Below are 26,848 nucleotides of genomic sequence, written 5' to 3'. Positions count from 1 at the left end.
CTGCGTAACAATGAAAATTTAAGCAATGCCATCTAATAATACTGTCTAAGGGAAGCATGTATAAAGTGAATAAAATTGGTCCTAGCACAGAACCTTGTGGAACGCCATAATTAACCTTAGTCTGTGAAGAAGATTCCCCTTTTACATGAACAAATTGTAATCTATTAGATAAATATGATTCAAACCACCGCAGCGCAGTGCCTTTAATACCTATGGCATGCTCTAATCTCTGTAATAAAATTTTATGCTCAACAGTATCAAAAGCAGCACTGAGGTCTAACAGAACAAGCACAGAGATGAGTCCACTGTCTGAGGCCATAAGAAGATCATTTGTAACCTTCACTAATGCTGTTTCTGTACTATGATGAATTCTAAAACCTGACTGAAACTCTTCAAATAGACCATTCCTCTGCAGATGATCAGTTAGCTGTTTTACAACTACCCTTTCAAGAATTTTTGAGAGAAAAGGAAGGTTGGAGATTGGCCTATAATTAGCTAAGATAGCTGGGTCAAGTGATGGCTTTTTAAGTAATGGTTTAATTACTGCCACCTTAAAAGCCTGTGGTACATAGCCAACTAATAAAGATAGATTGATCATATTTAAGATCGAAGCATTAAATAATGGTAGGGCTTCCTTGAGCAGCCTGGTAGGAATGGGGTCTAATAGACATGTTGATGGTTTGGATGAAGTAACTAATGAAAATAACTCAGACAGAACAATCTGAGAGAAAGAGTCTAACCAAATACCGGCATCACTGAAAGCAGCCAAAGATAACGATATGTCTTTGGGATGGTTATGAGTAATTTTTTCTCTAATAGTTAAAATTTTATTAGCAAAGAAAGTCATGAAGTCATTACTAGTTAAAGTCAAAGGAATACTCGGCTCAATAGAGCTCTGACTCTTTGTCAGCCTGGCTACAGTGCTGAAAAGAAACCTGGGGTTGTTCTTATTTTTGTCAATTAGTGATGAGTAGTAAGATGTCCTAGCTTTACGGAGGGCTTTTTTTATAGAGCAACAGACTCTTTTTCCAGGCTAAGTGAAGATCTTCTAAATTAGTGAGACGCCATTTCCTCTCCAACTTACGGGTTATCTGCTTTAAGCTGCGAGTTTGTGAGTTACACCACGGAGTCAGGCACTTCTGATTTAAAGCTCTCTTTTTCAGAGGAGCTACAGCATCCAAAGTTGTCTTCAATGACGATGTAAAACTATTGATGAGATACTCTATCTCACTTACAGAGTTCAGGTAGCTACTCTGCACTGTGTTGGTATATGGCATTAGAGAACATAAAGAAGGAATCATATCCTTAAACCTAGTTACAGCGCTTTCTGAAAGACATCTAGTGTAATGAAACTTATTCCCCACTGCTGGGTAGTCCATCAGAGTAAATGTAAATGTTATTAAGAAATGATCAGACAGAAGGGAGTTTTCAGGGAATACTGTTAAGTCTTCAATTTCCATACCATAAGTCAGAACAAGATCTAAGATATGATTAAAGTGGTGGGTGGACTCATTTACATTTTGAGCAAAGCCAATTGAGTCTAATAATAGATTAAATGCAGTGTTGAGGCTGTCATTCTCAGCATCTGTGTGGATGTTAAAATCGCCCACTATAATTATCTTATCTGAGCTAAGCACTAAGTCAGACAAAAGGTCTGAAAATTCACAGAGAAACTCACAGTAACGACCAGGAGGACGATAGATAATAACAAATAAAACTGGTTTTTGGGACTTCCAATTTGGATGGACAAGACTAAGAGTCAAGCTTTCAAATGAATTAAAGCTCTGTCTGGGTTTTTGATAATTAATAAGCTGGAATGGAAGATTGCTGCTAATCCTCCGCCTCGGCCCGTGCTATGAGCATTCTGACAGTTAGTGTGACTCGGGGGTGTTGACTCATTTAAACTAACATATTCATCCTGCTGTAACCAGGTTTCTGTAAGGCAGAATAAATCAATATGTTGATCAATTATTATATCATTTACTAACAGGGACTTAGAAGAGAGAGACCTAATGTTTAATAGACCACATTTAACTGTTTTAGTCTGTGGTGCAGTTGAAGGTGCTATATTATTTTTTCTTTTTGAATTTTTATGCTTAAATAGATTTTTACTGGTTGTTGGTGGTCTGGGAGCAGGCACCGTCTCTACGGGGATGGGGTAATGAGGGGATGGCAGGGGGAGAGAAGCTGCAGAGAGGTGTGTAAGACTACAACTCTGCTTCCTGGTCCCAACCCTGGATAGTCACGGTTTGGCGGACTTAAGAAAATTGGCCAGATTTCTAGAAATGAGAGCTGCTCCATCCAAAGTGGGATGGATGCCGTCTCTCCTAACAAGACCAGCTTTACAAACTGAAGTTGTAAATGAATATTATACTACAAAAATGTAATTTTTTTTGTGCTTTTCATCACGTTAATAAGAGACTGCTGCATGATACCCTGAAAACTTGCTAAAACAATTATAACGAATAATCCGTGTCTGCTACATTTAATCTGTGTGGAATTTAATAAACGGAAACCGAATTTCAGACATATTATATATATTAGTCTGGAACAAAGATGACAAACAGTGTTGTAAAGAACAATAATCAAGACATTAAAGAGCAAACTTCACTTTCCCCCAGAACGACATGATCAGGAAGCGATTGTAGCTCACAGCAGCTCCCATTGAAAATAATGAAGAGACAGACTGTGATTCTCACGTTTACATAAAACAAACGCAATAACGTCTATAAACCCAGAGAATATATTCATAAGAGTTTTAGGCACAATATAAAAATAGATTTATGTTGCGATGTTAATGGTGTTGTCCGTGTGCAGCGGTTAAAGTGCAGCATGATCAGAGCGTCTCAATGCAGTTCTCAATGTTACTGAGATCTCGCAGTGCGGCGACCTCTCCGGAGTTTTGTGGGATTTGAAACCTGAAAAGGGTGGATGGACACTTATAGTATTTATAGAGTTTTTCTCCTTTGCCATTTTGACGTTCTGATTTACTGTGTAATTACCTTTTTTGGACTTATTAAATATCTTGTTTTTGCACTTACTACTTGTGCTTTGGCTACTTTGCATTTGGGGTCCAATTCCTGTCTTGACTGGTACCAAACCCTGGCATAACCAATGATTTATAAAGGAAAATCATGAAAATTATCAGGGGTGACCAAACCTTTGCATACAGCTGTATTCGTTTTGTGAATTGTTTTTGTAAATTGTGTTGGTAGCATGGCCCAAGCAGAGGATCACCCCTTTGAGTCTGGTCTGCTTGAGGTTTCTTCCTCAGAGGGAGTTTTTCCTTACCACTGTCGCCTGTGTGCTTGCTCTGGCAGTTAGTAAGGTTAGACCTTACTTGTGTGAAGCACCTTGAGGCAACTTTGCTGTTAATTTGGTGCTATATAAATTAAATAAATTGAAATTGAAATCAGTGTCACCAGTTGCACCATTTGTTTGACACAAAGTCATTCCAGTGGTCCTTCGAAGAGACCTAGTATCAAACACATGTGAAAAAATGAACTGCAATGTGCAGTTACAACATGTGTTCGCCATCTTAGTTCATGGGTTAGCTTCCAGGTCTCACAACGATACAGTAAGACAGGAAGCACTTGGACTCAAAGGACCAGGACTTTCTTTCTCCTCCAAAGACATCAGCATCTCCATACACCACTGTCCATGGAGGTCAAGGCTCTTTAAGCTCTTCCCAGGAGTCTGTCCTCTCCTTCAAAGGAGGGCATTACACCCAGTAAGTCAAAAACTTCACACATTCTTGAAAAATGTTGGTTCCTCAGAATGCAGAAGATGGAGCATCACGCCCTACTTTTACTAGGTCAGACTCAAAACTTCTCAGTCGCCCCTCATGGATGTTAGGGTACAGCAATAAACCTTCAGTTGAAAGAGGCATAAAAAGTGGTGGAAAAGTTTGTCCTTGGTCACAGTATGACTGATGAGCAGCTTTATTTCCAGACTAAATCTTCTTGATTAGGCTTAAAACTTTCCTTTTTGCTAAAGCTTATAGTTAGGGCTGGATCAGGTGACCCTGAACCATCCCTTAGTTATGCTGCTATAGACGCAGACTGCTGGGGGGTTCCCATGATGCACTGTTTCTTTCTCTTTTTGCTCTGTATGCACCACTCTGCATTTAATCATTAGTGATCGATCTCTGCTCCCCTCCACAGCATGTCTTTTTCCTGGTTCTCTCCCTCAGCCCCAACCAGTCCCAGCAGAAGACTGCCCCTCCCTGAGCCTGGTTCTGCTGGAGGTTTCTTCCTGTTAAAAGGGAGTTTTTCCTTCCCACTGTAGCCAAGTGCTTGCTCACAGGGGGTCGTTTTGACTGTTGGGGTTTTACATAATTATTGTATGGCCTTGCCTTACAATATAAAGCGCCTTGGGGCAACTGTTGTTACTTGTTGTGATTTGGCGATATATAAAAAAAATTGATTGATTGATTGATTGATTGATGTTGCTGGTCTGATTCAGACTGACGTGGATCGACTCTGACAGTTTGATTCATGGACTGTGGATGCTGAATTCACAACATTCTAACTTTGACCCAGATTTCCTGAAGACTTACTAAAGGTCACTGACATGTGCTGACTTCAAGACATTTATTTTGAGGGCGGGGAGCGTTTCACATGTGTGACCTCAGGCAGCCAGTTACCAACCTGTGGAGGGAAGACATAGTCGGCCACATCCCAGAATTTCTCCACCCCGCTCACGTTGGTGTAGCCCACTCCTTTCATTTTGGTATAAACAGAGCTGATCGCTGTGTCTGTGGACTGGTAGCCTTTCTCGTAGATGAACACCCACCTGTACACGAGAGGACATAAGGTCAGTGGCAGTTCCAGAGCTGTTTTTTTTATTTATTTTAGTTATTTGTTTTTGTGGGGCACAGTTAGTTTGTGATAGGCCACTGGAAATTGGGCTCAACATTCAAATGATACATTTATAGTGAATCTCCAATGTCCTCTGGGATGTTGATGACATGATGTTAATGCACACATACACAACAACAGATGAAATGAAAGGCATCAGAGGGACATGTTATCAGCATTACATCATGGGACACATTAATGTCACTCATACCATTTACCAAGTGCCTCCCTAGTGCCATCTATGTATATTAAATGCCAAACAATTGTTGTGAAAGTGTAGGTACACGGACCCACAACAGGGGGCGCAATGAACGGACAATGGAGAAAAGTAAAGAACAAGTTTTACTGTTGTGAAAAGAGCACAACTAATACAACAATTAATAATTTGGAGGTGAAAGCCGAAATCTGCTGGTGTCGTGTGGGCAGGCTCGAAGGTAGGAGACGTCCGTCCTAGTCGAACCGGAACCACCCAGATCTCCTCTGCCACCGAAACCCAGAAGTACTGGAACCGCCAAGTCCCGAATTCCCAGGTGGTCACTGCCTTCGCTCGTCGGATCCGGTACTGCTGGCGGGAAAGAGCACAAACACACAGGTAGGGATGCGACCGCACCCAGTAGATGGAGAGGGGCGAAGCCGCCTCCACCTCTTGTTACACAGAAGCAGGAAAGGTGAGTACTTATCCGAGCAAGTTGCTTTCTGTAATCAGCTGTCCTGAAAAGGTTTAGCAAGGTTTATCAGAGTCTTTAGTATACGTTTGCAGAGAAGGATTACCTTAAACTCAAGGCGATATCTCGGCACTGAGGTGGAGACGCCGTCCTACTGATATACCTCCGTGCTGAGTGGAACAGCTGTGTCCAGTGATGGGTGACAGCTGTCACCCAGGCTGCTCCCATAAGGTGGCAGCGCCCTCTGGTGCCTGGAGCCCGCACTCCAGGCAGGGCGCCCTCTGGTGGTGGTGGGCCAGCAGTACCTCCTCTTCAGCGGCCCACACAACAACAATCCTGTTTTGTGCAGATTTTTTTCTTAAATGCATCATAACTCTCCTTAAAAGCAGGACAGATGGGGTTAAAATGTCCCATTGTAAAGTGGAAGCCAATTATTTGCCCTAAATTATGTGGTTGCATGTGATTTTCCATGGGGTGGCAATTGCCAAACCAGCCCCCCTTGTGGACCTGCCTATGGCTAGTTATAATCTCTCACAGCAAAATGTTTTGAAAGTGAAAGTGGAAGAGTTTTTTTCCAATGCAAACATGAAAAATTGTTTCTTTTACTACAAAAAGAAGTAGGATTAAATATGGAGAGACTTATAAGTCTCATATAAGATCTCCTACATAACACCTGCTTTTTAGGGAATTTTCATTGAAATGTCAATTTTATTTTACCTTATTTTCCCACAATCAGACAATATTTTTTATCAAAGCATTTGTCTGACTTTCCCAAAGAGGTTTACCAAATAAATTATGTAACTAGAAGCACTCAGAGAGTGCAAACCTCCGCCAAGGCCATGGGGTCACTGACGGCATAACATCTACACGCCGTGGAATCACTGAATCTAAAAAAGTCTAACAATGATGTTTGCTCAGTAGTAAAAAAACGTTTCATCTGCTGTGACTGGATAGCATGTATCCTTAGCACTTGGCATCACAGTTTATTGCAACTTGCACCTTTCCCAGAAGCTCCTGTCATCTGAGCACTGATATTGATATTGCATTTGCTTATAGACAAAAACAAATAAGAGACAAAATTCAATTTATTATTCAACTAAACTGCTAATATATGAATTTTTTGACATTTATGAAACACTTCTCTAAACAAGGCCATAGGGTCACTGACCCTAAAGAGATTCCCTCTTTGGCACAGTGATCTATTCAACAATTCAGTGTTACAACCAAAACTATGATACATACACTTTTCTTTCCTTTATATTTGACATTCCTGACCATGAAAACATACCACTAGAACTTGGAATCACTTTTATGTCTTTATTAGTTCAAAAGTTATTGTATAAAAACGATTTTTTGGTAATGGTGGTTTTCTTCTGGATCTAGCTCCATAACATTTGAAGCTACATCAAATCTGATGACACCTTATTGAATCAGTACAGATTCAGCTACAATTTGGTGTTAGTTGTGCATCTCTAGCTTCATTTGTCACCTCACACTGACACATTTTCTATTTTCCCTATATTTCTGCATATTCTGGATCACCAGATCCGGAATCCGGATCCGATCATCACCAAATTTTGTTGTTTGATAGAACATTTGACTATGTTACACCTTAATTTTTTTCAAGCCTTTCTGCCTTGTTTTTGTGGAGTTAGAAACTAGATTGTCAAAATTCCCCCTATCCCGCAATGGTGAAGAATCCTTAAAAAAATTCCTGGATCCAGATCATGATCCGGATCACCACTAAAATTTAATCACTTGCTCCTCTTGTCATTTCCAACCACTCCACAAAATGTCATCAAAATCTGTTCAAACCTTTTTGATTTATACTGCTGATAGACAGACAAACAAACAAACGCGACCGAAAACATGACCTCTTTGGCGGAGGTAAAAATTGTTTCTTTTACTACAAAAAGAAGTAGGATTAAATATGGAGAGACTTAACCTCTGACATATAAGATCTCCTACATAACACCTGCTTTTTAGGGAATTTTCATTGAAATGTCAATTTTATTTTACCTTATTTTCCCACAATCAGACTATTTTTTAATCAAAGCATTTGTCTGACTTTCCCAAAGATGTTTACCAAATAAATTATGTAAAAATCAGGAAGAATTTCTCACTCTGATGCAATTTGATCTCCACACAAAAGAACCCCATCTGTGTGTCTGACCAAAAGGGCAACAGCTGGTGTGCATGCAAGAGATAGTGTACGTACACACATGCACGCTCGTCCACGTACACATGCACTGTGAATACCAATTACACCCTGGCAGTGAGCACACGAGGCTGCACACATATTATGGCACGTGTTCATTTGCAGATTGTGAATAATGCTGACAGCAAAAGGACAAACTGAAGCATCTTCCAAACTTAAAGCAAGTTTAACGTGCACACACAAAGACTGACCCACAACATTTTGCAAGTTTTAGGATGACTGGAGGAAAACCGTGCATTAATAGAATAAAGAAGCACAAACATAAAATAATGCAGAAATCTGTATCGACTTGTGCAGAGGCAGAACTTCTGATGTTCTGAGACCTTTTTTTTCTGTTGCACTGCTATTAATGCTCAAAAAAACAGCATCAGCCTAATTTCATTGTAACAGGACAATTAATATGCAGCAAATGCAAACAATAAATTGACTTTACTGTCAAATTTAAAAGAGACAAGACCGGAATGAATTAACAGATTATCGTGTTCTTTTCTTTTCTACTTTTCTCTCATTGATATCTTCTGTTTTTACTCAACTCATAGATTTGCTGCTCTAAACTTCCATCTGAGTGGGATTTATATCATAATTAAAAATAAAATTGCCCCACCACACCACAAAAAATGCTCAGATTTAACCCTGACATCTGTGTTTTAAAGTAGAATAAACTAGAAATGCACTCGTGAGCGTGTGCATGCTGAATGTACAGAACTTCCACCAAGGTCCGAAATGCCTCCACAGGTCATCTTGTCATAAAACATCTCTGGAAATGTCCAGGCCTTTACGCAAGATTTAATAAACATTATCCTCAATCGTTTAATAAAAATAAAAATCACGTTCACATTTTTTGGCTGAAGTGACCACAGTCACATTTTTTACCATGTTTTTTTCATTAATGTTTTTAAAATGATCACATATGCATGCAACACAATTTTGAAATAATCTGATTTTGGGGTGTTGACACTTCTCGTAAAATATCACATCTGTATTACAGGGAAGATAAGAAAAAAATATATTTTTAAAAGCTTTAGAAAAAAAATGTAAACACTACATTCAGATTACTTGCTGAATTAATGTAGTTTTTACCCAAGGCCAAAATACGGCCTTTGGGTATTGCGATGACTTTGTGACCATCCATCCGTCCATCTGTCTGTCTGTGTTCAGCATAACTCCAGTCATATTACTGCCAGGGTCTTCAAATTCACAGGGAGTATTCTTGGGACACATATCTTGGACAAGTTCAAAGATGGCTAACCTTGACCTATTCTAAGATGTCAAAAGGTCACATTCTTTCTGCACACTCTTTCACTGATTACATGCTCATACAGTCGAGGGTATTTTAACATTGCATTATACGTTTTTGTCTCTTGTGTGATCTTAACCTGTCTAAGTAGTGTGAATGCATCTAAGTCAGATGTCCCTTAATATTTCAGGGCCACTAATGCAAATGGCCCAAATCTGATATCTGGTGATGTCTTTGCTGTGAAGTTAGAACAGTCACATTGGACCTTTTCTGAGTAGGGTGAACAGACCTAAATAATTTTTGTTGTTCCTTTTCTCCACCCCTGGTCTTAACATTTGGGCCACTAATAGGTCAAATCACACACTGTTAGCAATTGATGTCATTTTTACAATAAATGTCTTGTAAAACATCAGGCTGAAAGACATGGGGGTTCCTGTCTAAGTGGTGTGTTTTTTCCTTTAAAGCTGAGCATCTTCTGTTACATTAGTTTTTTTTTTTTGGGGGGGGGGGGGTGACAGGTGGTGGGGGTGGGGGGTGGGTGATATTTAGACAGATGCCCTTAGAAAAATGTTAAATGTGGTCACCCCATTAGTTTGTGTTAACAATAATAAAATGGGGTGAACCTAAACTGCATTATTTAAATGTAATATTTACAAAAACAGATTGCAGTATATTGAATTACATTATTAAACTGCAATTTGATCCTGTGAGATGACAGGACATTCCTGACATTTCCTGTAATTTCACAAGAAGAAATTACAGGAAATTCCTGGCAACAGAGCTGCAGTAAACACACAGGAAATAACAAATTACAGTAGACCACTGTATGAATATATATTTATAATATAAAATACTGTACTGCATGAAATTTACAGTAAAATTCCTGTATTTTTCTGCCTGCAAATTCACTGCAATTATTTGCCAGGAATTTCTCTTGAAAACATGACAGAATAGTCACATCTGATCTTTTTGAGTAGGGTGAACATCACCTGCCATCGCCCCAGCCCATGTCCCCAACTGTCAGATTTGTGCCACTTAGGCAAATGGCCAAAATCTGAGCCCTGTTGATCTCACTGTAATAATAATTGGCAGAACAGCTCACTTCACCCGGTGTTGCAGACTGAACAGTCCCCCCTAAAAACTGGTCTGCCTGCCTTCACTGTGCATTTGGGACCACAGCAGCAAGTCTGAGTCTGACTCTGTTTATCCAAAGCAATCAAAAGGAATAATGAGATTATTGACCATCAGATGACAAAGTAAAACCTCTTAAATCATTCTAAAGTCAGTTTTAAGAAGAAACGAGACCATTTTAAGCAGAAATGAGTCGCTACTGATACATTGAAATGACGGAGGTGCAGTGATCTGGCTGCAGTGCTCTGGTCGCTTCCTCCGTCTTTTATTATGAAATAATGCTGAATTTATGTGGAAATGATTGTTGTACAAAAGTTTCAGATATCTGTCGCTGAGATAGATGATGACTGGAGTGCAGTTTGAAGCAGAAACGAGGCGATAATTGTTGAACCGCGGCTGACACACAGAAATGACACATGCACAGTGAAGGCAGAGTGGACCGATTTTTTAGAGGGGACCGTTCGGTCGGCTACACCGGTAATGAGAGCATAACTTGTGAGTCACACAAACTGGATCATTATTTTGTGATTAATCGTGGTGAAAAATCACACAGGTATGAACATGCAGTATTTTGGGGAGGTTTCTAATGAAATCTTCTTTCTGGCTAAACGGTGGCTCACTGCCAACGCCTGTAAGACAAAAGACACTTTTCTGTCCTGTCCTGTCAGCCGCTTCCTTCCTGAATAAGAACCTCTGGACAGCTTTGTAATCACCTTTCCTTCACAGCCGTCACCGTCTTCCCCTAATGTGGCCCCAAGCCTTCCAAAAGCAGGTGATGCTGGAGTGAGGCAGTTCTGCCATGAAACATTCCTGGTAGCGAACATGACGAGACGTGTCTTTTTCTGTTACATTTTTCCTCACAGCACACATCTGAGCTGTGAGCAGTGAACTGGGCATCGGTTGATCGTGATCTGTGTTAGCATCTGCCTGAGTGTGTTGAGCTCATACAGCTCCTCAGGTGCAGTCACACAGACACAATAACATAAACTCGGTCACACGGACGCACCAAGGCCGGGAGTAATAATCAAACCCGCCAAAAAGAGGAAGACCATGTGAAGCCAGCTGCAACGCAGCCCGCCTCGTCCTCAGAGCCCAGCTCGAGTGAACGAAGCCAGAATTACACAACAGGTATGTAAAAATATTTCAGTGATGCATGGAGAAAATGAATAAGCATGTTGTCATCCTGTCTGAACTTGAAGATAAGGCCAGTTGGGTAAACACATCCTGAAAACTCACACTGTTGATCTGTTATCACCTCCTCTGACACAGCCTCAGTTTCTCTCCAACGTTCGCTGACTGATCTGATCCAACACCACCACATTTTCCACAGCACCCTTGAGAAATTCTTTATGAAATGAACTGAGCTAACTTACAGAACTCACTCTGAATGCGATGTTTTCATTATTCTGTTTGCTTTGGTGTGCAAACAAATAAAATACACTCACCAGCCACTTTATTAGGTACACCTTGTGAGTACTGGGTTGGCCTTCAGAATTACCCTAATCCTTTGTGACAAAGATTTCCATATACTGACATGATGGCATCACACAGTCGCCCATTCAACCAGTCTGTCCATTCTCCTCTGACCCCTGACATCAAATTTTCAATTTCAATATATTTTCATTTATATAGCGCCAAATCACAACAGAGTTGCCTCAAAGCGCTTCACACAGGTAAGGTCTAACCTTACCAACCCCCAGAGCAACAGTGGTTAAGGAAAAACTCCCTCTGAGGAAGAAATCTCAAGCAGACCAGACTCAAAGGGGTGACCCCCTACTTGGGCCATGATACAGACATAAATTACAGAAACAATTCACAGAACAATTCACGGACGAATATACAAGAATTGCTATTCGCGCACAGGACAGGAGGATTGCCAACACGAACACAACTCCCATCTCTGGATGGAGCTGCACCTTAAGCAGAGAGAAAAAAAAACAGAATCAGGCATCAGAAAGACAAGAAATACTGTATAATTTGTCAGCATTAAACAACAAGAAAAACAAAGAAATACTAAGGTGATCGCCGGCCACTAGCCCTAAACTTCACTAAAAGACCCAGAATTTAGGTAAAGTTGAGGCCGCGGCACGCTCCAATTACTAATAAAATGAATTAAAAGAGTAAAAAGCATAAAACAAAACTGTACCAGTATGCTAGCCATATGAAAGGGAAAATAAGTGCGTCTTAAGTCTGGACTTGAAAATCTCCACAGAATCTGACTGCTTTATTGATGCAGGGAGATCATTCCACAGAACAGGGGCACGATAAGAGAAAGCTCTGTGACCCGCAGACTTCTTATTCACCTTAGGGACACAAAGTAGTCCTGCACCCTGGGAACGTAAAGCCCGGGCCGGTACGTAAGGTTTAATTAGGTCAGCTAGGTAGGAGGGTGCCAGTCCATGAATAATTTTATAGGTTAGTAGCAGAACCTTAAAATCTGATCTCACTGGGACAGGAAGCCAGTGAAGAGACCTGCTGCTTTGGACTTGAATTAACAGTCTTTTTCAAGACTTTTTTACTTTTTTACCTTTTTACTTTTTTTTTTTTTTTTACTTTTTTACTGTGCTCCAACGCCTAAGGAAGACCTCTAACGGTCGAAACATCGCGACGGAGCACTTTTATCTGCTAACTTTCATCAGCGTTGGCAAGCTAACTAGCTTGCTAACGCTTTCGTTTTTTATTTATTTATTTATTTTATTTTATTTTTTTTTTTTTCTCTTTTAGCACTGTTGTCGTGCGTTGCCTGTGCTGCTTCATGGCCTGTTTGGTGCCTTGATTGGGGCACTCCTTCTGCTGAATCACCTCTAAATTATTTACACATTATTCACTTTGCGTGTTTTTAGGAATCCGCTAGCTTAGCGTAGCTACTAGCTCTTAGCCGATTTAGCATGGCGGCTTCTCCTGTCTCTCCCGCACTTTTCTGCTCTGGGTGTGAAATGTTTAGTTATTCCTCGGCCTCCTTTAGCAGTAACGGTACTTGTAATAAGTGTAGCTTATTCGTAGCTTTGGAGGCCAGGCTGGGCGAATTGGAGACTCGGCTCCGCACCGTGGAAAATTCTACAGCTAGCCAGGCCCCTGTAGTCGGTGCGGACCAAGGTAACTTAGCCGCCGCTAGTTCCCCCCTGGCAGATCCCGGGCAGTCGGGAAAGCAGGCTGACTGGGTGACTGTGAGGAGGAAGCGTAGCCCTAAACAGAAGCCCCGTGTACACCGTCAACCCGTTCACATCTCTAACCGTTTTTCCCCACTCGACGATACACTCGCCGAGGATCAAACTCTGGTTATTGGCGACTCTGTTTTGAGAAATGTGAAGTTAGCGACACCAGCAACCATTGTCAATTGTCTTCCGGGGGCCAGAGCAGGCGACATCGAAGGACATTTGAAATTGCTGGCTAAGGCTAAGCGTAAATTTGGTAAGATTGTAATTCACGTCGGCAGTAATGACACTCGGTTACGCCAATCGGAGGTCACTAAAATTAACATTAAATCGGTGTGTAACTTTGCAAAAACAATGTCGGACTCTGTAGTTTTCTCTGGGCCTCTCCCCAATCGGACCGGGAGTGACATGTTTAGCCGCATGTTCTCCCTGAATTGCTGGCTGTCTGAGTGGTGTCCAAAAAATGAGGTGGGCTTCATTGATAATTGGCAAAGCTTCTGGGGAAAACCTGGTCTTGTTAGGAGAGACGGCATCCATCCCACTTTAGATGGAGCAGTTCTCATTTCTAGAAATCTGGCCAATTTTCTTGGATCCTCCAAACTGTGACTGTCCAGCGTTGGGACCAGGAGGCAGAGCTGTGGTCTTATACACCTCTCTGCGGCTTCTCTCCCCCTGCCGTCCCCTCATTGCCCCATCCCCGTGGAGACGGTGCCTGCTCCCAGACCACCAATAACCAGCAAAAATCTATGTAAGCATAAAAATTCAAAAAGAAAAAATAATATAGCACCTTCAACTGCACCACAGACTAAAACAGTTAAATGTGGTCTATTAAACATTAGGTCTCTCTCTTCTAAGTCCCTGTTGGTAAATGATATAATAATTGATCAACGTATTGATTTATTCTGCCTAACAGAAACCTGGTTACAGCAGGATGAATATGTTAGTTTAAATGAGTCAACACCCCCGAGTCACACTAACTGTCAGAATGCTCGTAGCACGGGCCGAGGAGGAGGATTAGCAGCAATCTTCCATTCCAGCTTATTAATTAATCAAAAACCTAGACAGAGCTTTAATTCATTTGAAAGCTTGTCTCTTAGTCTTGTCCATCCAAATTGGAAGTCCCAAAAACCAGTTTTATTTGTTATTATCTATCGTCCACCTGGTCGTTACTGTGAGTTTCTCTGTGAATTTTCAGACCTTTTGTCTGACTTAGTGCTTAGCTCAGATAAGATAATTATAGTGGGCGATTTTAACATCCACACAGATGCTGAGAATGACAGCCTCAACACTGCATTTAATCTATTATTAGACTCTATCGGCTTTGCTCAAAAAGTAAATGAGTCCACCCACCACTTTAATCATATCTTAGATCTTGTTCTGACTTATGGTATGGAAATAGAAGATTTAACAGTATTCCCTGAAAACTCCCTTCTGTCTGATCATTTTTTAATAACATTTACATTTACCCTGATGGACTACCCTGCAGTGGGGAATAAGTTTCATTACACTAGAAGTCTTTCAGAAAGCGCTGTAACTAGGTTTAAGGATATGATTCCTTCGTTATGTTCTCTAATGTCATATACCAACACAGAGCAGAGTAGCTACCTAAACTCTGTAAGTGAGATAGAGTATCTCGTCAATAGTTTTACATCCTCTTTGAAGACAACTTTGGATGCTGTAGCTCCTCTGAAAAAGAGAGCTTTAAATCAGAAGTGTCTGACTCCGTGGTATAACTCACAAACTCGTAGCTTAAAGCAGATAACCCGTAAGTTGGAGAGGAAATGGCGTCTCACTAACTTAGAAGATCTTCACTTAGCCTGGAAAAAGAGTTTGTTGCTCTATAAAAAAGCCCTCCGTAAAGCTAGGACATCTTTCTACTCATCACTAATTGAAGAAAATAAGAATAACCTCAGGTTTCTTTTCAGCACTGTAGCTAGGCTGACAAAGAGTCAGAGCTCTATTGAGCTGAGTTTTCCATTAACTTTAACTAGTAATGACTTCATGACTTTCTTTGCTAACAAAATTTTGACTATTAGAGAAAAAATTACTCATAACCATCCCAAAGATGTATCGTTATCTTTGGCTGCTTTCAGTGATGCCGGTATTTGGTTAGACTCTTTCTCTCCGATTGTTCTGTCTGAGTTATTTTCATTAGTTACTTCATCCAAACCATCAACATGCTTATTAGACCCCATTCCTGCCAGGCTGCTCAAGGAAGTCCTACCATTATTTAATGCTTCAATCTTAAATATGATCAATCTATCTTTGTTAGTTGGTTATGTACCACAGGCCTTTAAGGTGGCAGTAATTAAACCATTACTTAAAAAGCCATCACTTGACCCAGCTATCTTAGCTAATTATAGGCCAATCTCCAACCTTCCTTTTCTCTCAAAGATTCTTGAGAGGGTAGTTGTAAAACAGCTAACTGATCACCTGCAGAGCAATGGTCTATTTGAAGAGTTTCAGTCAGGTTTTAGAATTCATCATAGTACAGAAACAGCATTAGTGAAGGTTACAAATGATCTTCTTATGGCTTCGGACAGTGGACTTATCTCTGTGCTTGTTCTGTTGGACCTCAGTGCTGCTTTTGATACTGTTGACCATAAAATTTTATTGCAGAGATTAGAGCATGTCATAGGTATTAAAGGCATTGCGCTGCGGTGGTTTGAATCATATTTGTCTAATAGATTACAGTTTGTTCATGTAAATGGGGAATCTTCTTCACAGACTAAAGTTAATTATGGAGTTCCACAAGGTTCTGTGCTAGGACCAATTTTATTCACTTTATACATGCTTCCCTTGGGCAGTATTATTAGACGGTATTGCTTAAATTTTCATTGTTACGCAGATGATACCCAGCTTTATCTATCCATGAAGCCAGAGGATACGCACCAATTAGCTAAACTGCAGGATTGTCTTACAGACATAAAGACATGGATGACCTCTAATTTCCTGCTTTTAAACTCAGATAAAACTGAAGTTATTGTACTTGGCCCCACAAATCTTAGAAGCATGGTGTCTAACCAGATCGTTACTCTGGATGGCATTTCCCTGATCTCTAGTAATACTGTGAGAAATCTTGGAGTTAGTTTTGATCAGGATATGTCATTCAAAGCGCATATTAAACAAATATGTAGGACTGCCTTTTTGCATTTACGCAATATCTCTAAAATCAGAAAGGTCTTGTCTCAGAGTGATGCTGAAAAACTAATTCATGCATTTGTTTCCTCTAGGCTGGACTATTGTAATTCATTATTATCAGGTTGTCCTAAAAGTTCCCTAAAAAGCCTTCAGTTGGTTCAGAATGCTGCAGCTAGAGTACTGACGGGGACTAGCAGGAGAGAGCATATCTCACCCGTGTTGGCCTCCCTTCATTGGCTTCCTGTTAATGCTAGAATAGAATTTAAAATTCTTCTTCTTACTTATAAGGTTTTGAATAATCAGGTCCCATCTTATCTTAGGGACCTCGTAGTACCATATTACCCCATTAGAGCGCTTCGCTCTCAGACTGCGGGCTTACTTGTAGTTCCTAGGGTTTGTAAGAGTAGAATGGGAGGCAGAGCCTTCAGCTTTCAGGCTCCTCTCCTGTGGAACCAGCTCCCAATTCAGATCAGGGAGACAGATACCCTCTCTACTTTTAAGATTAGGCTTAAAACTTTCCTTTTCGCTAAGGCTTATAGTTAGGGCTGGATCGGGTGACCCTGGACCATCCCTTGGTTATGTTGCTTTAGACGTAGACTGTGTTTCATAATTATTGTATGGCCTTGCCTTGCAATGTGGAGCGCCTTGGGGCAACTGTTTATTGTGATTTGGCGCTATACAAGAAAAAAGTTGATTGATTGATTGATTAGTGATTGATCTCTGCTCTCTTCCACAGCATGTCTTTTTCCTGATTCTCTCCCCTCAGCCCCAACCAGTCCCAGCAGAAGACTGCCCCTCCCTGAGCCTGGTTCTGCTGGAGGTTTCTGTTAAAGATTTTATATATATATGTTATCACTGTTAAACATTTGTACCTTTTGTCTTCTTTCTGATGAGAACGGTGTTGTGCTGTTTGCACTTAAACCCGAGAATGTACGTGTTATTCAACCTTGTTTTAGCATGCTGGGGTCAATCTGAACTGGGAATGAGGAGCTGGATGTACTTATTATTATTATTATACAACTTCTTTTCGTAGCCGCTAACGACTGGGAGTAAAAGAACTGAAGGTTGAATTTTGACTGATTGTGATGTGATGCTTAGTGTTCCAGGCAGATGCAGAACAGCTGATAACTGCAACAGATGAACGAGATGTGCTGACCTTCGACGATAAGAGTAAAAGAAAGAAACTGTTTTTGCTTACAGCTGCACTTATTGACGTGTGTGTTTATGTTACGGGAAGAAACTTGTCTTGCGTCATTCCCCCACCCTTAGGACAAGTTTTTGTTTATGTGATGAGGGATTCACTAATAAAAAGAGCGGAGCGCAGGCCAGACTTTAGTGTAGCCTTGGTGTACAGCCTGACTGCACTCCGCGCGTAAAATTTGACTTTCTGTCTCACTGGTGTTTCTTGACTCTGTTTGTCTTGTTAAAGGTTTTAAAAATGTTTGGAGGAGAAAATACCCAACATTGACTGGGGGCTCGTCCGGGATCTCAACAATACCGGAGGTGTCCAGCGGAGGTCGTCAAGTCCAGACGTAAATCCTTGGCCAAGGTCCGATCGATTGATCGTGTCTGCAATTGTCGACCACCGTTGGCATTGTCTCGTTGACGAGATTTTCCCGAAGAAGACAGACAGGAAGTCGAGTCAGTGAGTAAAATTTCTTTGTAAACAGTACTGAGTGAGTGGTGATCAGATCACATAAACAGTTAAATTCCGCAAGCGATGATACAGAATCGTCTGTTAATGCAAAGCAGTTAAACTCTGTAAGGAGGGTGCGGACTCCTCTGTTTATATACGCGTTCCGGTAGGGGATAAAAGTGATCACATAAAACAGTTAAACTCCGTAAGCGATGATACAGAATCGTCTGTTAATGAAACACAGTTAAACTCTGTAAGGAGGGCGGACTCCTCTACGGTTGCGAGGGACGCACGTAGTTAAATTCCGGAAGGAGGATACGGACTCCTCTGTTTTAATACGTAAAGGAAATCCCGGGTAGAAATACGTGCACTGTAAAAAAGCAGTTAAATTTGGCAGGGACGGCGGAGTCCACTAATGCAGGACATTAGTTAAATTTCACGGGAGGGCGAGCTCCCCTGGGCTAAGAATACGCGTACGATTATTAAAAGTGTTTCTATGTGTAAATAGTGTTTTGTGTAAGTGTAAATAACTGTGTGAAAGTGTAATACTTTGGACAACGTTAGTGACAACCGTGCGTGTGGAAGCAGAGGCAAGTGATTCCGCTTCCTACGGGGAGGTGAAAGGAATCAACCACACGACGGCAAATTAATTGTCACGTCCAAAGAAAGTGAAAACTTCAGATTTAGAACACCCCAGGTGTGCCCCCGTCTGAAGTCCAAATTATAACAAGGGATAATAAAAATGGGGGGTAAGACGTCTAAAAAGAAGGAAAATGTATCAACTGACGACTGGAAATTTATGGAAGCAAAAAATCCAAAAGCAACAAAGAAATTGGAGACCTGGATAAATAAACATGACTTTGACGGACGACTGAACCTGATCAGCATACAGAAGCTAAAGAAGGAGTTAGAACAGAAACATAAAGGTGATGAGAAAAAGATGCAGAAAGTAGGGGCAGATTTAGTGGCATTTTGGGAGGAGGAAGCAGAGAACAGACAGAAGGGAGCAGAGAAGCGACGATTAGAGAAAGCAAGAAAAAAGAAAGCTGTAGGTAAGGCAGAAGAAGATGTGATAATTCAGCACAGAGAACCAGAACAGCCTCAACAACCACCGCCGGCTGGATCGTCGGTGACAACAACACCTTTATCTCCTCTACCAGAGGATGACGATGTACCACCACCACAGTATGATTTGGCAGTAAAACCTAAGGTAAAAAGAGAAAAACCAGAAAAACCACAAACACGCAGTCAAGCGAAAGTGCCCACAGCCCCTCCCATGGTGGAACACAGTGACCAGGGAGGTGCCTATCCTATGATAGAAGTACCAAATCCTCGTGCAGGAACAGCAGGACATCGATCAACCATGCTCGTATATCGAACATGGAATGCTGATGATATCAAAGCAGCAGTCGACATGATACCATCGCCACATGTCGACATTGAGGGATTTATGCAGGATATAGAAAACATTAGAAGTTCTTACCACCTTAGTGGACCTGAAGTCCAACAGGTGTGGATGAAAGCATGTGGCCCTAAATGGAGTCAGGTACGTGGAGACTGGAATCCTGCAGATCAACAAGGCGTACCACTGACACATGATGATCTAGTCTTGAAAACAAGAGTGGAAGCTATGATTACACGTGCAAAAGGTGTGTTAGGACCAAAGATAAATTATACTGAAATTACCAGGACAACTCAGAAAGAAGGAGAGCCATGGACAGAGTTTAGATGCAGATTTGAGAGTGTATTTAGAGTCCATAGTGGCATATTGCCAGGAACACCAGTGTATGAAAACAAATTGAAAAACATTTCACCTGTGAAGCTGACAATGACCGATTTGATTCATGATGGCAACTCAACAGCTGTCATAACAGTAACAGGTGCCACTGAAGACGTTTTAAAATTGAGATTCACAGGTATGCCATTACATGTGTCACTTTGTAAACCATATTTGACAGAATGGCAAGAATTGGGACTGACAGTCATAACAGCTTTGTCAGCCACTGATTGGAGCAGAGTTGGACCACGAACGGAGTTCAGTCCATCAACTAAATTGTATAAAGTGCCAGTTAATGTCCCATTGGTGCTGACAGCTGGAACACACATTGATGTGTCCACTTCACAATCCTGAGTGTTTCAGTTGAGTCCTGAAGAAGATGATCTTCTCTCTTCGGTACCATCAGGATTGTGGACAACAGGTCCTTCAGACGTAGGACTGATAAAAAATGCACAACCTGTAGTTATAAGACCAAAAACAGAATACAGACCATGTGTAAGACAGTATCCATTGAAACCTGATGCAATTGAAGGAATCATGCCAGTAATAGAGGATTTGTTAACAGCAGGAGTAATAGTGCCATGTCCAGATTCACCATGTAACACACCCATATTTCCTGTAAAAAAGGCTCCGCCCTCAGTGGGGTGGAGAATGATTCAAGATCTGCAGGCAGTAAATGCTGCTGTGATTAAAAGAGCACCATGTGTTCCAGATCCACACACCTTGTTAAATTCGCTGAGACCAAATTCTAATAGTTTCTCAGTAATTGACATAAGTAATGCATTTTTCTCTGTGCCAGTACATCCAGATAGTCAATTCTGGTTTGCTTTTACCTTTAAAGGACAACGATATACATTCACCAGATTACCGCAGGGTTACGCAGAGAGTCCAACTATTTATTCTGAAGTCATGTCAGCATGTTTAGCCAATTTTGTTCCACCGGCAGATAGCCAACTATTAGTGTATGTTGATGACATTTTGATTGCCTCTGACACACGAGAAAACTGCATAACTGACACAGTAGCATTATTATGTTTATTTGATAATGGCCACAAAGTGAGTAAAAACAAAGTTCAGTTGTGTAGGGGTAAAGTAAAATATTTAGGACATGAATTATCAGCCACAGGGCGCACGATCCTGTCTGACAGGAAGGAAGCAATTTTACACGCTCCAAAACCACAAACCAAAAAGCAGATGATGTCATTTCTTGGACTGACTAATTACTGCAGGGCATGGATTCCCTGCTATGCAGAGTTGACTAGTCCACTTTCTGATTTGATGTACAAGGATGATATTTCAATGTCAACCGTGTTGGAATGGAACAAAGATGCTGAGGAAGCTTTTGTAAAAGTAAAACAAACATTAGTGTCATCCACAGTTTTGGCACTACCAGATTATAGTAAACCATTCATTCAAACAGCTGATTGTAAGAATAAGTTCATGACTAGTGTTTTGGTTCAAGTGTATGGCTCAAAATTAAGGCCAGTTGCCTACTACTCATCTAAATTGGATGCAGTGGCAAGTGCTCTACCACCATGCGTACAGGCTGTTGTTGCAGCCTCTATGGCTGTTCAAAGTAGCAGTAATGTTGTTCTATTCCATCAGTTGACACTGAAAGTTCCACATGCAGTTTCTGCACTTCTGTTGCAGACAAACATGAGCCTTTTGTCCCCAGCAAGACATCTTTCGTGCATGTCCTTGCTATTATCACAACCACACCTTACGGTAGAGCGCTGTACAACATTGAATCCATCGACATTGATACCTTTACCTGAGGATGGTGAGCCGCACAATTGTCTTGATGTAGCTACGGTCTGTACGAAAGCACGCCCAGACCTCCAGGACACACCCATCCCAAACAGTACAATTGTGTATGTGGATGGTTCTTCCACTAAAAACGCTTATGGACAAACACAATCTGGATATGCTGTTGTCACAAATTCAGAAGTATTGGATTCTGCTTCATTGCCATCCTCATTTTCAGCACAAGCAGCTGAATTAGTTGCTTTAACTGCAGCTTGCTATCTGTTTAAAGGTACGGCTGTAACAATTTATACAGACAGCCAGTACGCTTTTAGCACAGTGCATGTGTTTGCAAAACTGTGGGAAGAGCGTGGAATGGTGACATCATCTGGAAAGCCAGTGACTCATGCCACTCTCCTAACTGCACTACTGAAGTCTGTGAAATTGCCTAAACAAATTGCTATATGCAAATGTGCGGCTCACACCAAAGGCTCTGACAGTATTTCAAAAGGAAATGATTTTGCTGACAGAGCAGCAAAAGAGGCAGCAGCAGCTTCTTCTATTTTTGTTGTACAGGAAACTACTCCAGATTTGCATTTAGGTCATACACTGCTTGCTGACATGCAACAGCAGGCAACTGACAGAGAAAAACAAATGTGGATAGCTAAAGGAGCTACGTATGCAAATGATTTGTACATATGCCCACAAAAGAAACCCATATTGCCAAAAAATATGTTTAAATGGGCAGCTATTATGAGCCATGGCGTGACGCATGTCTCATCAGGGGGTATGATATCGCAATTGCAATCTATTTTTTGTCTTTATGGGTTCGATGCATATGCAAAACAGCATTGTAGAGCATGCATGACATGTGCAAAACACAATTCACAAGGCAATTTGAGACCCCAAAGAGGCAAATTTCCAACACCACAATATCCCTTTCAAGTGATTCATATGGATTATATACAGCTGAGTAAACATGAAGGGAAGGAATTTTGTTTAGTCGTAATTGATGCCTTCTCAAAATGGGTAGAATTGTTCCCTACAAAACATGCAGATGCACTTACAGTGGCTAAGGCATTGTGCAAAGACATCATTCCACGATTCAGATAATGGAGCGCATTTTGTTAATACAATAGTGCAATACGTAGGAGAAGCGCTACAGGTCAATCTCAAAAATCATTGTGCTTATCATCCACACAGTGCCGGATTAGTGGAAAGGACAAAGGGCACAATAAAAATAAGATTAAGGAAATGTATAGAAGAGACAAAACGAACCTGGATTGAATGTTTGGACCTAGTAAAATTGTATATGAGAATAACACCAACACCATCAGGGTTAACACCATTTGAGATACTTTATGGACGACCATATCGTCTACCAATTTTGACATGGATACTAAAACAGCAGATGAGGAACAAACATTAGCAAATTTTATGAAAAAGACATTAACACAGAAAGAGATAACTTAAACACATTTACTGCCGAATAATTTTGATCTTCCACAGGACGGCCTTCCAGTAGTCTAGCCAGGAGACTGGGTGTTCATCAGAGTGATTAAGAGGAAGAACTGGTCCAGTCCTCGTTGGGAAGGTCTATACCAAGTGCTGTTAACAACACCAACTGCAGTAAAGATAGCGGAGAGATCAACGTGGATACATCACTGTAAGATACAGCGTGTGTTGGCTGCCTCCACAGTGTAAGGGGAAGTCTGGCTACAAAGGGAGTCTATTTAATTAGCAATAGATTGTCTCAATGCCAGTGAAGCAGGGAGATCCTTGCACTATTAGGTGAGGTGGTTAACAACACTGTATCCTAGCAATCATGACTGAACTACAGCAGACCCCGGAGCGGCGTGCTCAGTGCCGCCGCTGCCGGACTGTTGGTAGGGCAGCCGGTTGCGTTGTGATCTTAGTGTGTTTCGTGCTCCTCGGATTCCTGGCCTGGTGGTTGACCCAAGAATTGCAGCTCACTGTGGACCGAGCCAGAGAACAACGCAAGCAACGTCAGAAGAGGTTTATTCATAATGTGAACGAGACAGATGGACACCCTCATATATACCATACTAATATGTGGTACAGATATGTTCATTTATTGGCTATGGAATTACGTTACTAATTGTTATGTTTGTTCGCAAATACCTATATCCTCAACACACCCAGCTCTGACGGCTAAACCGTACCCTGCTAGGGTGACAGAATGTCTTATCATACGGATGCATAATCAAACTGTATTTCGGGGGCAGCAGTTCTCAGCAAATCTGATAAGATGTAACACCACTTGCCTCAGTGCAACCACTTATATGATAGGGATTTCAACAGAGGACGTACAAGCGTGCCCAAGTGCTGCTCCATTGACTAGACTGAAGGGAAACGCAAAAATATCATCACGGTAAATTGTCATCACAACGGCCATTCCCAAATTGCTTTTACGGGACAGGGAATAAAACTGTAAGTAAAATTAAGAAACGTCTGTGTACCCAAACGTATGTTTTATCAAATAATTTAAGCCTAGCCAAAACATAATATGTGGATGGTACTTATCTTCATCACATTGGACGGGGATGTAATTATACAGGCTCCTGTCCATGGGGAACGGATGAATCATGTGCTTATGTTAGTAAGTTTTTGCTACCACCTGTAAATGGTACTCCGGTGTATGATGACATCTATTGGCTTTGTGGTTCCAGACTGTACATGAGTCTCCCACCAAATTGGGGTGGTGTGTGTGCACCTACCCAGGTGACTGACCATACATATGTGGTAGGACCTCCACAGAGAAGAATGGCAGCACCAGACGGAGGAGATTGATATACCCAGATGTGTTACCACATGATCACATGTGGGGCTCGGATGTACTAAAGGACCAAAAAATTGTGGTCTGTAGGAGATAAAATAGCACATTCATTGTTCCCCTGGATAGGAGTGGGAAAAAATTAATTAATGATTGAAACTCTGAATTATCGATTGGGTCTGTTCATGAATGTAACTAAAAAAATAGTAGCAGCTCAAAACACTGAAATAGATGCTTTACGTACCATGGTGATGCAAAATCGCATGGTTTTAGACTTGCTTACTGGTTCACAGGGAGGAGTTTGTGTTCTGCTGAACACAACATGCTGTACTTTCATCCCAGACTCCATTCATTCAGTGGATATGCAGGACGCATTGGAAGAGCTGAATAAACTTCGTGATGCAATGCATAAAGACACCCTAGCCGTGAACCGGTGGAATCCCTGGTCCTGGTTGACTTCAGGACCATGTTGGCAGTTACTATTGAAAATGGTGACACCAGTTATTATAGTCCTAATTCTGATTGGACTTTGCATGTGTTGTGTGATCCCTTATATCAAAACAATGGTTGGCAAAATGGTGTCAAATACATTTGTACAGTGTAATCTGGCCTTCCAACAAACTATGCCAAATATCAAGCATTGAAACAGTCAGACCTTAGTGGAGAAAACTATAATGACTGTACTGAGAATTATGATGATATTGAAAAGCTCACAACTCCAGTTCAAGCTTGAACTGTTGACGTGATGAGTTAACACACTCTTAGCCTATGAAGCTTTAGCTGAAAAAGTAATAAGACAAGTGGTGTAGTCGAATAATACAGAAAAACGGTTCATTTATACCAGTCAGCCGAAGTGATGTATGGTGGTGGTGTGGTGATAACAGAATCTTTGACAGACTGCCACGAAATGTGTCAGGTTATTGTGCATTAATATCATTATTGTTACCAGTTAAAGCCATACCCATGACCCCTGAAGACGTTACGACATATGCAGCCTCTCTTATTCCTGAAGATTGGCAGAAAGGCATAGCCAGACATAGAGTAAAAAGAGAGTGGAAAGGAGTAGGAAATCCAACATATATTGACGCAATAGGAGTCCCCAGAGGAGTGCCTGACGAGTATAAACTGGTTGATCAAATAGCAGCTGGATTCGAATCTTCCATCTGTTGGTGGTGTTCAATTAATAAAAACGTGGACAGAATACAACTACATCCACTACAATGTACAGAAATTAGGAAATTGGACTGAGGAAGGATTTAAGGCTGTCCATTCACAGTTAGAAGCCACGTCCCTTATGGCCTTCCAGAATCGTATTGCTCTGGATATGTTGTTGGCGGAGAAAGGAGGTGTTTGTGCCATGTTCGGAGAACAATGCTGCACATTCATTCCCAACAACACGGCTGCAGACGGCAGTCTCACTCAAGCCATTGACGGGCTGAGAACGTTGAACAGGAAGATGAAAGAGCACAGTGGAGTAAACACCGAAGGCTGGGATTGGTGGCTGGAAGGGATGGGAAGATGGAGGTCTTTGATTTCTTCACTATTAGTGTCTATAGCAGTATTTGCTGCAATTCTAACATTGTGTGGATGTTGTTGTATTCCATGTCTCCGAGGCCTTGTAAATAGAATGATAACCGCAGCAATAAGTCCAGGACCAGGAGGGGGACCAGCATCATATCCACTCCTGGGGCAAGACGACACCGAGGAGGACGATGACTCCCATGACCTGTACCCAGACCCATGGAAGTATGATGACCCAGACACCGATGATGGTGACAATGATGACATCACCTCTGGGGTGTAAGCCTATAGAACATACCATGATGAACCTCTTAGTGAAAATCTCAAAAAGAAGTGCTAAGCTAGGTGATAACTACTACTGTATGTTTAACAGGTGATAAACAGGAGGGGAATGTTAAAGATTTTATATATATATGTTATCACTGTTAAACATTTGTACCTTTTGTCTTCTTTCTGATGAGAACGGTGTTGTGCTGTTTGCACTTAAACCCGAGAATGTACGTGTTATTCAACCTTGTTTTAGCATGCTGGGGTCAATCTGAACTGGGAATGAGGAGCTGGATGTACTTATTATTATTATTATACAACTTGTTTTCGTAGCCGCTAACGACTGGGAGTAAAAGAACTGAAGGTTGAATTTTGACTGATTGTGATGTGATGCTTAGTGTTCCAGGCAGATGCAGAACAGCTGATAACTGCAACAGATGAACGAGATGTGCTGACCTTCGACGATAAGAGTAAAAGAAAGAAACTGTTTTTGCTTACAGCTGCACTTATTGACGTGTGTGTTTATGTTACGGGAAGAAACTTGTCTTGCGTCATTCCCCCACCCTTAGGACAAGTTTTTGTTTATGTGATGAGGGATTCACTAATAAAAAGAGCGGAGCGCAGGCCAGACTTTAGTGTAGCCTTGGTGTACAGCCTGACTGCACTCCGCGCGTAAAATTTGACTTTCTGTCTCACTGGTGTTT

The 26,848-nt window shown here is 41.3% G+C and overlaps 1 protein-coding gene across 1 annotated transcript in view; it reads right to left on the bottom strand.

The window, feature by feature from the left end:
* Nucleotides 1-26,848, bottom strand: part of p2rx1 (purinergic receptor P2X, ligand-gated ion channel, 1) — a 119,075-nt gene that overhangs the window by 83,849 nt on the left and 8,378 nt on the right. Inside the window, exon 2 of the mRNA XM_034177544.1 lies at nt 4,650-4,794. Coding sequence (XP_034033435.1) covers nt 4,650-4,794 — 145 coding nt within the window. The remainder of the gene's footprint in view (nt 1-4,649; nt 4,795-26,848) is intronic.

Source organism: Thalassophryne amazonica, chromosome 9 (genome assembly GCF_902500255.1).
Source record: "Thalassophryne amazonica chromosome 9, fThaAma1.1, whole genome shotgun sequence".
NCBI lineage: Eukaryota > Metazoa > Chordata > Actinopteri > Batrachoidiformes > Batrachoididae > Thalassophryne > Thalassophryne amazonica.
Note: the sequence above shows the minus strand (reverse complement) of the source record. Positions and strands in the feature narration are given on the sequence as shown.